The 18134-nt window shown below is 46.8% G+C and overlaps 1 protein-coding gene across 49 annotated transcripts in view; it reads left to right on the plus strand.

The window, feature by feature from the left end:
* The window catches only part of CACNA1D (calcium voltage-gated channel subunit alpha1 D), a 322332-nt gene that overhangs the window by 239579 nt on the left and 64619 nt on the right, over positions 1–18134 (plus strand). For 39 of the 49 annotated variants that reach the window (XR_013527364.1, XM_078351159.1, XM_078351167.1 and 36 more), the window contains 11 exons: positions 257–371; positions 888–957; positions 1835–1901; positions 2661–2808; positions 5044–5173; positions 9928–9987; positions 12642–12748; positions 14386–14473; positions 15237–15344; positions 15435–15487; positions 16926–17072. Coding sequence is in view for 48 of the 49 variants with exons in the window: in XM_078351159.1 (XP_078207285.1) it covers positions 257–371; positions 888–957; positions 1835–1901; positions 2661–2808; positions 5044–5173; positions 9928–9987; positions 12642–12748; positions 14386–14473; positions 15237–15344; positions 15435–15487; positions 16926–17072 (1093 nt within the window). In the remaining variant the exon portion in view is untranslated. The remainder of the gene's footprint in view (positions 1–256; positions 372–887; positions 958–1834; positions 1902–2660; positions 2809–5043; positions 5174–9927; positions 9988–12641; positions 12749–14385; positions 14474–15236; positions 15345–15434; positions 15488–16925; positions 17073–18134) is intronic. The other 10 variants (XM_078351168.1, XM_078351163.1, XM_078351182.1 and 7 more) reach the window with 1 other exon arrangement.

Genomic DNA, 18134 nt, shown 5'->3' on the forward strand with positions numbered 1-18134 from the left:
TGGGTTTTACTGAATCTTAATTTTACTTCTTCTGTCGACTGTCCTTTTACAGGTTTTTAAGGTTTTTTTGTTTTGTTTTGTTTTGTTTTAAGCAGGGCTCTGGTACTCTGGTTTTGCTGTGTAAATATAGCACTTGGGACAGTCACTTGCTACCAGCCTTCCAGGATGCAGAGGGGTGTGGGGTGTGGCTTTGCCATTGTTGGCCACATGTAGTTGCATTTAGAAGTGTGTTGTGCCCTTAAACAGTTCAAATTAGATATTCTACTGAACGTCTTCTTGGCCATCGCTGTAGACAATTTGGCTGACGCTGAAAGTTTGAACACTGCTCAGAAAGAAGAAGCAGAAGAAAAGGAAAGAAAAAAGATTGCCAGGTAACCCCATTTTCCCCTGAGGTATTTGCCTAAGGGTTTCACGGGGAGCCCTGCCACAGGTGCAGCCTGCCAGGACCACCCCTGCTTCCCTGCAGCTGCAGCCCCCCAGCTTGCTGCTTTGTGGATCATGATTGACCGTGCACTGCAGACCAAAATGAATGGAATCTTGGGCAGAAGCCAGGCCCTTGGCTCCCATCCCTCAGAGCCAAGAGTGGGAGTCACATGTCCCCATGCTTAAAGAATCACTGCAGATAATTTTGGCATCATAAAATAAATGATGCATTCAATGCTGATTAGCTCTCAGATGAGAATTTTAATAAGATGATCTGTGTAATGAATCCATCACCTTGAGATTGCCAGGGAGCTCTGAGTTTGGGTTGTGCTAGGCTATCGTGGTTAGTGTTGTTTCTAATTAAATTCTGTCCTTCATGGGAGCATTGTTGATTCAGAATCCTGATTAGCATTTTTACACAGAGGAAGGTGGTTATTTGGTTTCTTGTGGTCTTTTCTCTTTAGAAAAGAGAGCCTAGAAAATAAAAAGAACAACAAACCAGAAGTCAACCAGGTAGCCAACAGTGACAACAAGGTATGTGTTCTGAGATACTTCTCCCCTTTTTGTATCAAAAGGATTCTGTTGATATCTCCATACATGTACCATTTACACTGCAGAAGTGCTTGTGTATCATACTTGTAATATTTTGGTGTGAAGAGTATAGCACACCATATAGACCCTGGCTTCCCAGGGGGGTTCTGGCTGAATTTAGGCGGTTAGCTGTGTTCACCGATATTTCACCAGGAAACCAATATGATAAAGATTTGACTAGTTTGACCACTTATTTTTTCTTTATTGGAATTGTGCAGTCAGATTTGACCCATGATCAGAATCACATTCGCATCTTCTGAGTGGGTATGAACATCAGGGATTTTTAATAGATGTCTGTTTCCAGAGGTAATCCCATTATCAGGTGGCCTCAGGGCTACACTGTCAAACTTGATCCCATTTATGACAGCTCTGGTTGTTGTGTTCCTTCTTTATTCATCGAGTTGATAAATGCTTACCAAGTGGCTATTGTGTGTCAGACACTGGGGATTCAGGAATGAAGAAGACAGGCCCCTGCCTTCATGGGCCTTGCAGTCTGGCAGGAAGGCAGGAGTTTGAGATGCATTATCATGTGGTATGAGTGACTGTGCTGGCACAGGGCAAAAACAGAGAGCCCCGGATGGTGCTGGCTAATCACGACTGGGTCAGGGTTCAACCAGCCCTCTCCTCACCTGCCCTCTGGCCTTCTGTCTGAAGCAGAATCACCATCTGGGGACATATGCCTGTCCCTGCACACTCACATACAGGCGCAACTTTGGGGAGGAATACATGCCCTGTGCTGGACCGCCAGGGCGACTTTTCCTCTCTGAAGTGCATTTAAGTCCGAGTCTCCCCTCCTCCCAAGATGTCTCTGTCATCCCAGGTTACAATTGATGACTACAGAGAAGAGGATGAAGACAAGGACCCCTACCCACCTTGTGATGTGCCAGGTATGGTGGTGGAGGCTGGAGACACTGGCTTTGCTGTGTGGCTTTGCTACTGCTCTGTGGCCAGCGGCTGAGTCTGCAGCCAGCCAGCCCAGCACTGTGCACATGAGCTGCTGAGGCCACCAAGGCCATGGGACCAGTTAGCTCCCCTTTTTCCCATGGTCGCAGGCAGCATGTGTCACCCAAATTCCAGGTGTTGGGGAGGGAAAGTGCAGGTGGGTCAGGGCAGTCCCAGCTTCTGCTGGGAGACTGGTCCAGGAGGCCCCCGGGTGTTAGCACTCAGCTGACACTTTTACATTTGACTGGCACATTTTTTGGCTAATATGGGTGGGACTGTGGAGTTGGGAGCCTAGGAGCTGATTGAGACTGAAAGTCCCTTGCAGTTTCTCAGGCCAAGCTGAGCAAGGAGGTTACGGTGGCGGAGGGGGCGGGGTGCGGGTGGGGGGAACAGCCAGGTGCTAGGAGGTTCACAGTGATAATCCTGGCACCACCACCTTTCATCTGTGGTCAGATCTTACCCTGGTGAGAATCTCATTCCCACAACCTAAACATGCTGATCAGCTGGGGACACTTCTCAGCACGCTCCCCTCTCCCCTCAAACACACACTCAGTCCATATTCTGAAGGAGCAGGAGGGTTTTGCTTCATGTAAGTAGGTAGACGTTGTTAAAGTTCAAGCCAAATTTGCATGTGAAACTGAGAATAATTCAAACCCATATGTAGTCTTTATTTTGTGCCTATAAAAATAGTATTTCATTTAAAGTAGGGGAAGAGGAAGAGGAAGAGGAGGAGGATGAACCTGAGGTTCCTGCCGGACCCCGTCCTCGAAGGATCTCGGAGTTGAACATGAAGGAAAAAATTGCCCCCATCCCTGAAGGGAGCGCTTTCTTCATTCTTAGCAAGACCAACCCGTAAATACTCCCCTTCTAGTCTCTCACAGCTGCCCTTTGCCAGTGACCCTACAGGTCGCTTGATGGTGGCTCGGGTGGGGGTGAGGGGAAGTGGTTCGCAGCCCTTTCTGAACCTGAGTGTCCCTGGCACCCCACCACCCAGGTCCCCTCCAACCCCTCTCTCCTCCACTGTTGCTCTTGCCCTCAGCTCATCTCTTCCTCACCGCCTCCTTTCCACAGGGGTGTGGCCAGGGGCTGGGAGGAGCTCCATTCTAGATTTTCCTCCCTGCCTTCACCCCTGCACAGGGACAGCAATGGGGAAAGCCTTGTCCACCCCAGCATATGCCAATGGGAGCCCACTGCTCTGCTGTTCCATGCTTCGGCCACACATGAGAGTTTTTCTTAACAAGTGGATCTTCTGTTAGGATGCTTCGTGGGATGAGAATTTTTGTGACCCAGATCTACATAGCATCCTCACCTCACAGACCCCCCCACTTCATGGATCCGTTTTCCCTATTGAATTTTATAATCATAAAGTCATGTTGCACAGTGATATTTTATAGGTTGTAAATATTCAGTTCAGCTCTATGATACTCTACTTAAAATAGCATTTCTCATGTTAAAATGATAAGGTGCTCACAAGGAACAAGGTAATGACTCACACGTACTATAAGAGGAAGAAGTTTATTTACTAGCTAGTTTCTAGGTTTTAAATCATCTGGGGCTGAGTGGAATGCCAGGGGGAATAAATGGCTCCTGGAAAGGTTTCTAGCATTGCAGAAGTAGTTCTTGGCGGCCAGAGAACAACTCTGTATAATTCACTGACCCTAGGGAGACACAGGTGGGAAGCAAGGCCTGCTGGCGTCCTCAGAGATATGAAGGTGTGATGATAGCTTTTACAGCTCACCACTGTTTGGGTGTCCTTTTTAAAAAAAAAAAAAAAGGTTATTAAACTGATATTGCTGACACCTGCAGTCATATATATATATATGTTGAGAGAATGGATTTATTTTCACCCAAAGCTGCAAAGCACTCCTGCCTTCACTAGCTTGGAAGTTCTCCCCACACTGAACTGCTAACCACCTGCAGGTCCTCTGGGGGTATGCCCAGCATTAAGTAGGTCCAAAAGGGAGGACATGAGGTGAGGCATCACCTTCACATAAAGTTTACTCTAGTATTGAAAGTGGAAAAATCTTTTCAAAGGAAAACCTATCTTTATAAGAGGCTTATAGAATATGGGAATACAGATAGGTGTGTATACATATATACACACACACATCACACTTTAGAATTTAAACATATACATACATATTCTACATATACACATATATATACTTTAGAATGTGAGTATACATATTTAATATATACATATATACACATATTTAGACATATGCATACATGTGCATATGTGTATGCATATGTCTAAATATGTGTATATATGAATATGTGTATATATGTATATGTGTATATACATGTATATGTATGTATATGTTTAAATTCTTAAGTCAAACATTGGGGGTAAGGATAGTTGCTAACGGGTACAGGGCACACTGAGGACAGCAGCGAGGTTCTGATGGCCCATCATTTGAGCCCAGGTGTCGGGCATGAGCTGTCCTCCTTTGCTTCATGAGCCCACAGGACTTGGTGAGAACTCTGTCATGCTGGGCCATGAGATCCTTGTGTGTTCACAACCTTCACTTTCTGATGGCTGCTTGTCCGTCAGCTCCAAAATTTTTAAAAATAACGTTTATTACAAAATCTGCAGACGGGACAAGCACAGGATTCATCTCATTCTGTGTGAACTGTCGAGGGCAGGCCTGGCCTCAGTTTACCCTCTTGGTCAGGGAAGATAAGCAGATGAGCTTTCTGTCATAGTGGGAAAACTTCAGTCATATAGACCTGGATCAAATCTCCCCCTGGTCCTTACTAGTGTCACTTTAGAATTCTCTTAGTAAGCCTCAGTTTCCCCATCTTTAGGAAGACAAGATCCACTTTGAAGAACTCAGTGGTGGAATGGTCTGTGTGGTGCCCCCAGCACAGAGTTGACATACCACACATAGTCCAAAGGGGCTGCTCTTGGTGGGCTTTGTGGGGCTCATGGACAGGTCACTCATGTGTGCCAGGCAGGGTGCGTGGGTGGCACAACAGACAGCTGCCCTCTGCCTGACCTCCTGCTGCAGTAGCCCCACACTCTTAAGGACACAGTGAGTTCCACTCCATCTGGGACTGTTTCCAAGCAGCGACTTTTCCCTACAGGATCCGCGTGGGCTGCCACAAGCTCATCAACCACCACATCTTCACCAACCTCATCCTCGTCTTCATCATGCTGAGCAGTGCTGCCCTAGCCGCAGAGGACCCCATCCGCAGCCACTCCTTCCGGAACACAGTAAGTCCCTTTGTGGGGCTCGCACTGGGATGGCGCTGGCCTCTCTCAGGCAGAGGCCACTGCGGAGATGGGAGCTGTGGAGGCCCTCAGGGCGAAGGCTAGAGCAGATCTTTCCTTCACCTGGGGAAGTCAGGTGCTTCCGGTTTGTAAGTGCCATGGAGCTTGTGTTTTAGCTGGGTAAATCTGAATGGCATCATCAATTTAGAACATCATCTTAAATACTCTGCAGGAACTGTCAATGAATTCAGGGAGTCTGCTTCTCCTCCTCTTTGTTCCCTGCTGCAGACATTTAAGTCCTCCTTTCCCTACCTGCTCAGGTTCATACTCACCCCAATTTTGAGATTCATGCCTCATGGAAGCATATGGCAGGGAGGAAGCAGAATTCAAACCAGGCATGCCACATGCCCAGGCTCTCTCATTCAGGGTTGGGGCAAGATTCCCGTGTCATGTAGACTTAAATAAACCAAGCTGCTAGGCTCCACGACTGAGGGGAAATACAATTTAGGAAGATGATGGGATGTCGAGTTGAGGTGTTCAGTGGAGGAGAACTTTAGGCCAGGTACAATGCCTCACACCTGTAATTCCAGTGCTTCGAGAGATTGAGAGGGGAGGATCGCTTAAGTACAGGAGTTCAAGACTGGCCTGGGCAATGTAGCAAGACCTCATCTCTACAAAAAATTTAAAAAAAAATTGCCAAATGTGATAGCACACACCTGCAGTCCCAGCTACTCAGGAGGCTGAGGGAGGAGAATCACTGGGACCCAGGAGGATGAAAGCTGCAGCAAGCCATGTTTGCACCACTGCAGTCCAGCCTCGGTGACACAGGGAGACTTTGTCTCAAAGGGAAAAAAAGAATGTATCATGAATGTGAAAATGTTTCTTCTCTGCGAAGATCTGTTATAAAATATGTGGTTATGTTACATATTTCACAAGTATTTCCAAAGAAAGTGCTGACCTTGGCCCCAGAGAGCCAATATTAAGTTTGAATAACTTCAAGAGTGCGCCAGGCAGAGCCACTTTGACCCTTAAAAATGTTAACTTGGCTGTTTACAATATTACTTTTCATTGGCAGAATTAGAAATACACAAAGAATTATTAATTGACTGGACATGGTGGCTCATACCTATAATCCCAGCATTTTGGGAGGCCAAGGCAGTAGAATCACTTGAGCCCAGGAGTTCAAGACTAATCTAGGCAACATGGCGAGACCCCATCTATGTAAAAATTTAAAAATTTGCCACCCATGGTGGTGCATGCCTGTCCCTGCTACTTGGGAGGTAGGAGGATTGCTTGAGCACAGGAGGCTGAGCCTGCAGGGAGCTGTGTTCACACCACTGTATTCTGGCCTACGTGACAGCAAGACTCTGTCTATAAAAAAGCAAACAAACAAACAGAACGCTAGATTTTGGTGTGGTGGAGGTGGTTATTCAGTTAACCCTCTGTCTCCATGGGTTTGGCACCAAGGATTCAATCAACCACAGATAGAAAATATTTGGGAGTGGCCAGCCATGGCAGCTCACACCTGTAATCCCAGCACTTAGGGAGGCCAAGGCAGGTGGATCATTTGAGGTCAGGAGTTTGATACCAGCCTGGCCAACATGGTAGAACCCTACCTCTACTAAAAATACAAAAAAATTAGCCAGGTGTGGTGGTGCACAACTGTAGTCCCAACTACTTGGGAGGCTGAGGCATAAGAATCACTTGAACCCTGAAGACAGAGGTTGCAGCAGTGAGCCAAGATCGCACCACTATACTCTAGCCTGGGCAGCAGAATCAGTGATACTCCGTCTAATAAAAAAAAAAAAGAAAGAAAGAAAGAAAAGAAAAAAAATACATGGGGGAGAAAATGTACTAAATTTGTGCAGATTTTTTCTAAATGATTTGCATGGCATTAAATCTAGAGATGATCTAAGGTCTACAGGAGGATGTGCATAGATTATATGCAAACACTACACCATTTTATATCAGAGACTTGAGATTTTGGGGTATGAGAGGATCCTGGGAGCAATCCCTCATGGATATGGACTATACTGAGAAAACAAGCTGAGGGGGCCAGGCGTGCTGGCTCACACCTGTAATCCCAGTACTTTGGGAGGCTGAGTCAAGCGGATCACTTGAGGTCAGGAGTTCAAGACCAGCCTGGCCAACATGGTGAAACTCCGTCTCTACTAAAAATACAAAAATTAGATGGGCATGGTGGTGTGCACCTATAATCCCAGTTATGCAGGAAGCTGAGGCAGGAGAATTGCTTGAACCCGGGAGGTGGAGGTTGCAGTGAGCCGAGATCTCGCCATTGCACTCCAGCCTCAGTGACAAGAGTGAAACTCCGTCTCAGACAAACAAACAAAAATACGAGCAATTCAAGGGTTTTCTGTTAGTCATCAGTTTTGTAGCTTAGGGATGGTGCCCGCCCACTACGTCTATTTTGGAAGGAAACTTGCACCTAAATTGGTTCTTGCCTCAGCAGCCCCTCCTTAACTGTGCAGCTTACTCAGCACTGAGGACCATTGAAAGGCAAGACAGCTAGAAGCAGCAACCCGTTGATGCTCAATCCTAGATATTATTCTGCAGTTTCAGGTTATTACCAAGAAACCCGACCAGCAGAGGGAGGCCGGTGAGTGTGCAAGCTCATCAGGTATCCCTGGCATGCTGGTGGGTGCCTTTCTCTGAGCATCAGATTGTTAGAGATTTTAGGGTTAAGACACACCAGCGGATCTGTGCCCCTAGGACTCTGTCAGGACATCCAAGCCTCATGTTGCTGCTTCCCATTTCTGGATCCTGGCAAGCCCCATCTATCAGATGTATGAAACACGCATGCTGATGTGAAGGGAAAAAGTGCTTTCCCCATGGTGCGTGTTAGTTTTGGTGTAAAGAGGAAGGCACTGGGCCTTTCTCGATCTGTCCTCACAGATGAGGGTTTTTGTTAGAGAGTTGGTCTAGATGCCCCAGTAGAAGAAAGACCTCTGTGTCCTTTCATTCTATCATAAAAAAAGGACACAAGGGCTGTGTTTGGGAGGGAAAAAAAGCATTCAGTGACAAATTAGGTCAGGAGCTAGTCTAGAATACACATTAACAAGGGGTTAATTTACATGGGGGCTTCATGTCTTATTTTTAATTACAGTTGCTTCTCCGTAAGTTTATTTCCCTGCTGCCTTACCCAAACCAAAAATGTTATCTTTCTGCTTAAATAGATGTACATATGTGTATGTATATTGCTTTTGAGATTCTGCAGTGTTTTGTATGTTTTTTAACCTTAGCTGAATTCTTAGTTTAAAAAAGAGAATGCAAGCAGAGTGAGGACAAAAACAGCTTAAATCTCAACTTCTGCCCTGGGCACCAGGTTGCCTCATAGACTTGAAGGCTAGTGTGTCTTCTTTCTGGGCTACTAGATGCTTTCCACGTTAATATTCCCACTGTGACCCAGGAAGGAGTAAGGAGAAGGTGGCAGAGACCTGGTAGTGCCCTGGAAGATACCTTTCATAGCCTGGCCAAGAAACTCAGTTACACAGGAGTGCTCACATAGAATGTGTAAGTCCAAAACCAGAAACAGTTTGGAAAATGAATACCCTCTGAAGAGAGAGACTAGGCTTGAAACAGAGGTCCTCACCTTATTGTGACACAGCCCCCAGGTGACTCCCGTACCTACAACAGCTCAGCCCTGTGGCTCTCCACTGGCATCCCCCAGGCCTACTCCTTGCCCAGCAGTGCCTGTGACTGGCTGTGTGGCCTGCGCGTGTGTCCATTTCCTGCTCCCAGCTCCTCTAATATCTGTTAAAGGATTAGGCCTGGGTGGTATCCACAGTCCCTTCCAGCTCTGCTCTCTTCAGTTCTTTCAAAACCATAGATCACAGTTGTCATGAAGATTAATGGCCAAGACCAGCTCACCTTTGCAGATAAGGGTGCTGTGGTAAGAAGCTCCCTGTAAGTAGCTTTCTTGGTGGTCAGACTTCTTGCTGCTGGCCCACTTGCCTCCGCAGTGCTGAGGAGAAGCAGGGACCCCAGAAAGGGCTAGCAGGCCTTGGTTGATGAGAGAATAGATGGTATTGGCACGAATGCGGATAGAGTTTCCTGGACCGAAAATTCAAAGGCCAAGTCAGTCTGTTATTTGAGTAGGCCCAGCAAGGTTTAAAAAAACACCTGAGTTTAGAGAGAGCAGTGTTAGATGCAGAACCATTGGCAGGAGGAAGGCAGTCTGTAAAACCCTCCCTTGCAGACATGGCGCATGGTTGGGGAAAGGTGATGACACCCTGATGGCACAGGCTGGAATTCAAGGGGACATGTGGAAGCTATGGCTCTGATGGATGTCACTGCCATCATTATGCTTCTCCACCCATTGGATGTTCAGATGGAGGGCAACATACTTCAGCCAGAAATGCGATTAAAAATCCAAAATGTGTATAAGCCTTTAATTTACCTGGTGCCACAAGTCATTTGTAGATGTAATGCTCTCTGATGAGAAAAGCTTGTTAACAAAGCACTCTTAGAAATCAGCCTGTCTGCCTGTCCAAGACACAAGACTGGGAAGCAAGTCAGGGTGAGTGGTTAAAGGAGGTTGGGATTCTCAAACGCTCTTTGGGAATGATGTAATTGACCAGAGTGGGCGTTTACCAGCAGCTCTGCACTTACCTCCACAATGGCGGGGTTTTCCCGGGAGGATGGGTCTCTGACTGCATGGGGGGTTTCTGCCTGTGAGCATGCAGTTGTCAGAGTTTGTCTGAATGCCTTTTCTCACTCCCACATGTTGTGCCTTGCAGATACTGGGTTACTTTGACTATGCCTTCACAGCCATCTTTACTGTTGAGATCCTGTTGAAGGTAATGGCTTTTTCCTTGATCTTTACATACTCCACAGCAGCCGTAGCAATAATAGTTGCACTTCTTTGTTTACCTTCCAGATGCTAGGTTACGCAGACTATGTCTTCACTGGTACTTTTGCATTTGAGATCATTTTAAAGGTAACAGGTTACCTGACAGTGTGTTTAAGGGCTGCTCCTGTGTGTGAGACACAGGACAGAAGTGTGAAGTGCTTTTGACTTTTTTTTTTTCTTTTTGTCTTTTGTGGTTGGGCTAAGTTTTTTTGGTTTTTTAAAACAAAGGATTTTTTTTTTTTTTCCTGTGACCATTCCAACTTGTTTTTGCTCTTTCTTTTTAACCTTTGAATGCATGTAGGAGCTACTTTGGCTTTTTGATAGTGGTTGAGAATTATATTTTGCTCCTTTAAAAAAAATACCCTCTGGAGTTTGTTCACTGATAACAGATATATCACTTTGTGTGAACTTTTTTCCACCATTTCTGACATCAAAGTCAGAGGAAAAGCATTTATTCTATGAAGAGGATGTCTCTCTTTTCATTTCTCTGACTGCATTATGCTTTTGGGGGCCTAAAATAGTAACACACTATTTTCTTGCAATAGGATTTGCAAGATGACTTTGGTCTATTTGTGTTAAGGTATTTTCTGTTTGTTTTAATGGATGGGCTTACATTTACACAAGAGGAGGACCCTTTGGCTGGGGTGACCTAAATGTACTGCCCATGCATGAGCTAACAGTTGACATTGCTGCATGTGGTTTGTGTACTGACTGAAGGCTGCTCCATGGGGAGCCCATTCCTTATGTGCTTAAAGTGCTGGAGACCACAGAAGGCCTCCAAGAACCTTTCTAAAACCAGCCAAGGACCACAGGGCATAGGTCATTGTGGTTCTGGGAGAACAAGGCCCATGAGAACTGTCAGGGCAGCCATCTCCTTCCAGGGAAACAAGCTGGGAAATGAAGACTTTCAACCATGGTTTTCTTTAAGCCATTGGGGGATTTTTGTGTGTGCAACTCTGGCACAATGCATTTTTTACTGGACTACTGTGGAACTTTGGCTCTTTACAAAATCATACGTAAAATGAAACCTCAATTAACGTCGTCAGGGAATGTTAGTTTTTTTAGGTTGGTGTTTTATTTTTTGGTTCATGAAACAGCATGAAGCCAACCAACTTCTGTTTACACCTTTCCTAAAAGTCTTGTAAAAATTTAAGTTCATTTTCCTGCCTTTAATCCAATGAGTTTGGTTGACAGTTCTCCTAAGTCAGAGGCATGCGGTGGGCAGTGACCAGCTCTTGTTGACGGGGCCTCCATGGGAGGGCCTGTGGATGCAGAATGCACAGTGGTGGGGGTCGGAGGGGCGCTGCCAGAACACTCACTGGCTCGGCTTCTGCCTCAGCTTCTTAGTTTTAGAATTTGACTTCTTTTCAGTGTGAATGGGGGAAATGTTCTACTTAGTCTGTTAGCCTGGTTAATTGAGGTTTCATTTTACTCTCCACATTTTTAGGTTGTTAAATGAATGTAGTTATTCATAGGCTTTGGGGAAACTTAGACACAGGATTATTTAAAAGGAAAAAAAATGATTGTCACTTTTTAATTTCTGAAGAACTGCTTCACTGACTTAAATCTTCTGAGTCATGCTTCGTTTTGAAGGTATTTTAGAGAATGGAAAATAAGCTAAAACAAGAAGGATTCAGAAAACGGAGACTCATCAAGAAGTGTCTAACATCTGAGATGATGGCTCCTGGTGGCCTTGGGGAGATTTGGAAGGCTGTTTGGTCATTTGGTTAAGCCCTGTGAAAATGCCATTTTTGTAGGTCAAAAAGGGGTTGAACACTGGCGATTTCATAAGGTTCAATGTAATGTTTTCCACCCCACCTCTCTCAGACTGTACTTACCTGAGCCTTCTCCAACCTTTCTTATTTCAAAATAAATAGTGAGCTCTATGTATTTTGCTATTTTTACTTTGGGGAACTAAACTCTTTTTCCATCAACAATAGAAATCTCACTGGAGCACCCATAGTAAGTGCTGCAGATGCATGTGGCATGTGAGCACAGAGCTGTGGGACTAGCTCAGGGGAGATGCTGCCTGGCTTCCTGGCCACACCAGGCACATGTAATCAGACTTTGAGGAGCTGTTTAAGACGGATGTGTCGTTAAAGACCATTAGGAACACCAAGGGATCTGTGTGGAAAAGTCATGTAGGTACCTAGAGGCTGGGAGCCCTGAATTCACCCCCACACTGGGAAAGCTTCACTGAAACAAGATAGGCTCTACCAGGGCCTCAGAGAGGCCAGAACCAGTTCTTTGTGAAGAAATAGGCTGTCTGGGCAGCTCTTAACCTTTTGACGAATGTAGTCATGTGGAGCCTTTCTTGAGACAGGCTCTTTGCACATGCCAACAGTGTATTCATATTTGAAACCTATGTTCTCTGTAAGAAAGGCTAAATTAGTTTCGTCTTTTAAAATGTATCCAAAATAAGCTGCCCCTTTTTAATTTTTGTTTGAACAAATTATCCAGTGGCTCAGCCATTGGTTTACACTTGATTCCTAATGTGCACTTGTTAACGAAGTCATACGTTCCTCAGGATTTTGTAAAGAGCCCAGGTTCCTTTTCCTCTGAAGACAAAAAATGGTAAATCTCCCATGATTCTGCTTCTAGATGACAACTTTTGGAGCTTTCCTCCACAAAGGGGCCTTCTGCAGGAACTACTTCAATTTGCTGGATATGTTGGTGGTTGGGGTGTCTCTGGTGTCGTTTGGGATTCAGTAAGTATTCTGGGGTGTGTACCCAGAGCTGCTGGGCTGAATGATGTGTGCATGGACTTTCAGCATCATTGATAAAGGCTGGGCATCATTTTCATGATTATATTTAATTACATAGGTTTATTTATTTTGCTCCCATTTCAGAAAGCATTGAGACAATCATGTTTTCTTGTTTTGTTTTGTGTGTGTGTGTGTGTGTGTGTGTCCCTGCTGCTAGGTTGAGCTTATTACTCTCTCTGTGAAATTTGCTTTCAACTGAGGTGAAAGACGTCTTGACTAGGAGGGAGGTAAGCCAGGTTCTAGTTCTGGTTCCTCCAAAGGCTGATCCCAGGGCCTTGAGGGTACCCTTCCTCAGGAACCTGTTCCCCTTTTATATAGGAGGGGCTGGGCCAGGTGGCCTCTCAGTCCTTCCAGCTTGGGTGGAGAACTTTCTTTGATTTTCAGGATATAGAACCTGCTAGGACCTTTTAGTTGGCCTCTGGAATTTTTCCGCTAAGAGGGAGCCAATGCTGAAAGTCAGGGCCCTGGGTCTTTTCCATGGCATTTGGGGATTTCTGCTGGAGACAGCCATTGCTGAGTACTGCCTGCCATCCCCAGAGGTGTGGGGCAGAGGCCCCAGTAGAGCATCAGGTGTGGCCTTGCTTTCCTACTGACCTGTGAGCACTTCTGTTCAGGTGCTGAACATAGAATATCCCCCATGTGAGCACACCTGCACACACATGCCCTCTAAGCTAAAGAGAAGTGGAAAAGACCTACCTTCCTTGGAAGACCAAGAACCTCTGCCTGAAACAGCCCTCTGTGTTATCCTCCTCGCCTCTCACTGAGGGAGCCCTGTGGTCATAGCCTAGAGGGCTATTTGCATTAACATCTTTGTAGCTCCTGTGAGCTCCTGTGAGCACCCAGACTGTTCATGTTCTCTCCAGCTGCAGCCTTGCCCACTTCTTCCTGAGTATGTGCTCTGGCCACACTCAGCCATCTGGGGTGCAACAGAAAGCTGCATTCTCTTGTGTCGCATCCTTGTACGTGCTGCTCCCTCACACGGGAGCCCCCTCCCTATTATCCTGGCTAACCCCTGCTCCTCCTTTGGGACTCACCTGGCTATCACCTACCACACCCCAGAGTCCTTCCTAGGCTCCCCCACTGCCCCCACACGTTGTGCTCCCCTGGCTGAGCATACTGCATTTACCACATCGTGTGCCACACTGAATTGGGATTGCCCATCTCTCCACCAGACTCTGAGCTCCTTGAAGGCCAGAGAAGCCCTGGTGCCAAAGTGCTGCAGCAGGCCTCCAACCTTAAACAAGAGCAAACAGTATGTGAAGCCTAAAAGCCAAGTACCTTTCATTTATAGTGAGTGGAAAGAACAAAGCAAGTTCATGAGTAGTGTCTCGGCCTAGGTCAGCTGTGCACCTGTCAGAGCCTTTGTGAGCGCCACAGGCTGGGCTTGGGAGGTGCTGCCTAGTGTGGGTGGGGAGGAGACATTGCCTGTGAGTTGTGGAGAGAGAGCAGCTCAGTACCACATGGATCCCGTGCTAACCGCGTAGGGATACTACAGCGAAGGTCCAGTGAAATGGTGAATCTAAAGGCATCCTGCCTATTTATAACACGCTCTGCCTGCCGTCTTTCTGCTCCTCCCTTAGATCCAGTGCCATCTCCGTTGTGAAGATTCTGAGGGTCTTAAGGGTCCTGAGGCCCCTCAGGGCCATCAACAGAGCAAAAGGACTTAAGGTTTTGATTCCTCTCCTCCAGGCTGGGCTGGCTTGGGTTGGGGTTGGCTGTAATTACTGGCTCTTCTGGGCAAAGATGAGCTGAGGCCTGATGGATTTTTAAAGTGGGTTATAAGGACCTTTCTGACCAGTTCAGCCACCTGTGCCAAGTGCTAATGGCATTTTTAAATTATGATTTATTTTCTTTATTTTTGGTAATTGAAGATATTTTTCTTTATTCATTTATTACCTTTTTATTGGTAGTTCTTTGTGTTTAGTTTTTCAGTTTTCATGCAGACTGTACATAAAAGGCTACTGGGTTTCTTTTTTCCTCAGTCATTTATGGAGTGGGGACCCTTTGGGTCCATGTGCTAGGCAGCACTGCACATGTACCTGTAGCATTTCTTTTTCTTTTTTTTTGAAATGAACTCTTGCTCTGTCACTCGGGCTGGAGTGCAGTGGCGTGATCTTGGCTCACTGCAACCTCCACTTCCTGGGTTCAAGCAATTCCTCTGCTTCAGCCTCCCAAGTAGCTGGGGTAACAGGCATCTGTCACCCCACCTGGCTAATTTTTGTATTTTTAGTAAAGATGGGTTTTCACCATGTTGGCCAGGCTGGTCTCAAACTCCTGACCTCAAGTGATGCACCCGCCTCAGTCTCCCAAAGTGCTGAGATTCCAAATGTGAGCCACTGCTCCCAGCCAACATAGAAACTCTTGGCTGCTGTTAGCTCACCTCAAGGCCAAAATCACGAAGGAGAGTCACGCCCCTCTGTCCTCTCTGCAGCATGTGGTCCAGTGCGTCTTCGTGGCCATCCGGACCATCGGCAACATCATGATCGTCACCACCCTCCTCCAGTTCATGTTTGCCTGTATCGGGGTCCAGTTGTTCAAGGTAGAGGCACTGCCTCTGAGCAGAAAGCCCAAGTGGATTTCTTTAAGGAGAAGCTGCATTGACTTGACTGCCTGTCTGCTCTCTACCCAGGGGAAGTTCTATCGCTGTACGGATGAAGCCAAAAGTAACCCTGAAGAATGCAGGTGAGTGCCCTGAGAGTGGAGTGATCAACTTGGAAGAGCAAATAGAAGACTTCAAGGATTCACACATGTTGGCACTTCAGAAGTTTTTCTCATGAACTAAAACAGGACTGTGTGCTCAGCCTGTGGGTGGATAGATGGTGTTTGTTTTTCATTGAGGTGAAATTCACATAACATAAAAATCAACCGTTTTCAGTATACAGTTTCTCAGCATAGAGTATCAGTGCATTGTTGTGCTACCCACACCTCTATCTAATTCCAAACTTTTTGTCATCCCAAAATAAGGGATAGATGGCTTTTGTGGTAGAGAATGTATAAATGGCGGGAGTTGGGGGAACCCTTAAATGACAATTATGAAATGCCCCAAATAGCTTCCATGACAGCCACATGGATGATTTCCCCCAAATCAGAACTTGAAACTCAACTGCCTGGTGTTTGGGAGCTGGCTCCCTCTTCTGATGCATATTCCAGACTTCCTTTCTCCTGGGTCCCATTACCTACATCTTGGCTGTACTTCCATAGACAAGAACTGGCAGAAGAGAGAGAGGTGGGAAATACTCATGCCTCCCATTCCAGGATGTCCAGTGACCATGAAGGCATTCATGGAAGCCATTGCCTAAAGGTTCAGCCTCTGCAGAGGCCTGTGTCTCCCCACCCATTGGAGATGTAACTGACTGGGCTCTGGCCGACTATGTGCTTACATTGGTTTGGGGTTTCTTTTAAGCAGAAGGTGCAGTCAGAGAGCACCAATTGCAACTTGGCTGTGTCTCTCTACCTCCAGAGGCACCGTTCATGCAAGCTGTGGGGTGCATGGCAGCCCTGGAGGTGAGCAGCCTAGCAGTGGCGTGGGGACCCTGTCCTTTCTCTCTCGAAGCCTCTGTGTCTTTATTTATAAAATGAAGACATTGTGCTTTATCTCTTGGGTTCCTTCCAGAAATGAAGTTCTGTGAGAAATAGTTTGCCAGAAATAATGGAATTCTTTTGGAAAGAAAACTGGGAGTGTCATTAGTAAGAAAAGAAAGGGATTTGATTAAAACTAAAATGCAGGAAGAATATACATAGGCTCGTTTCCCAGAATTTACAGAGTTCTCTGTGGCCGAGCTTAGATCCTTCAGAGCACGCCTCAAGCCATTGTGTATGAGATGTAGTCACGTTGCTGTGGTTTTTATCAACCAATGAATGGATGCCCAGTGTCTGTCTGGCTGCTCTGGAGAATACACATTGCACTGGTAGTTATTCAATGGTTATTTGAGCTGCAAAGTAGATTAAATGCAGGGCAAGGAGAGGAGAAACAGCGCCAGTGTTACACTCAGCTGTGTGAATGGCCGGCAGACTGAGCGTGACCTGCCTCAAGTTGGGATCGGGGCAGTGTGACCAACTTTATGCCGCTTCCACCTGTCATGTGTGAAGCCAGGCGACCCATACCTGTTTTCCTCTCCAGGGGTCTTTTCATCCTCTACAAGGATGGGGATGTTGACAGCCCTGTGGTCCGTGAGCGGATCTGGCAAAACAGTGATTTCAACTTTGACAACGTCCTCTCTGCTATGATGGCGCTCTTCACGGTCTCGACATTTGAGGGCTGGCCTGCGTGAGTACAGGGAGCACGCAGTCTTCTGGGGAGGCGCCTGTGTGCCCAGGGCTGAGCCCTCTCTCCTGGAGTCAGTCCCATTTCTGTTCCCCAGTGTCGCAGGCTTGCCCTGTGGCTTTTTAACCTTGGGCCACTTCTTAATCACTTATTGACCCACAGGGCCTCTTTCTGCATAGGCAGATGATTGGTGAAGAGGGGATAGTAGAGGTGCCAGGCAGCATCTCTGGGTGGGAGCAGGGAGACGTGAGAGGCCTCAGTCTTGTGAACTCCCACTGGTAGCCATGTCAAGAAAGCTGCCATCTGCTGCTCCCAAAGAGAGTCTGGATGGTGTCCCAAACCCTTCCCTCCTTCCTTCCCTCCTTCCCTTCCTCCCTCCCTCTTCCTTCCTTCCTCCCCTTCCTCCCTCTTCCTTCCTTCCTCCCCTTTCTCCCTCCCTCCCTCCCTCCCTTCCTTCCTTCCTTCCTTCCTTCCTTCTTCCCTTCCTCCCTTCCTCCCTTCCTCCCTTCCTCCCTTCCTCCTTCTTCATACTAATATGTGCCAGGTGCAGACAGTTGCTGTTGTGCCATCTGTTTTATGGAGCCACTCACTCACTCGCTCACTCACAGACTGTGCTGCGCAGAGGCATGTGTCTCCCCACTCGTTAGAGATGTCTGTCTGGGCTCTGGTTGACTGTGTGCTTAGATACCAGCTCCGTGCAACATGGCGTGTTAGGCACTGTGGAGGAAACAGTGTCTAAACATGCTTCCTCCCCTCACGCACAAATCTAATCAGTGTCAAGTGGTCAAACCAGGCAGGTGGTCTGATGTATTCTAGATGTGCAGAACAGGGTCCTGAAGAGTGGCTAGGATATTGGTGAGTAAATTAAAAAGAGCGGGTAAGGAGAAGGTCAAATTCAAAAGGGAGAATCCTCTGCACCTTCCTGTTGCTCTCTGCTTCTGTAGCTCCCACCCCCAACTCCTGTCATCAGTGTACAAACACGCCTAGAGTCCTGGATGCGTGATCCCCCTGCGTAGATGAGCTGCAGGAGGCTGACAGGCTGGGCCTTGCAGGCCAGCAGAGCTC

Source organism: Callithrix jacchus, chromosome 15 (assembly GCF_049354715.1).
Source record: "Callithrix jacchus isolate 240 chromosome 15, calJac240_pri, whole genome shotgun sequence".
Taxonomy (NCBI): domain Eukaryota; kingdom Metazoa; phylum Chordata; class Mammalia; order Primates; family Cebidae; genus Callithrix; species Callithrix jacchus.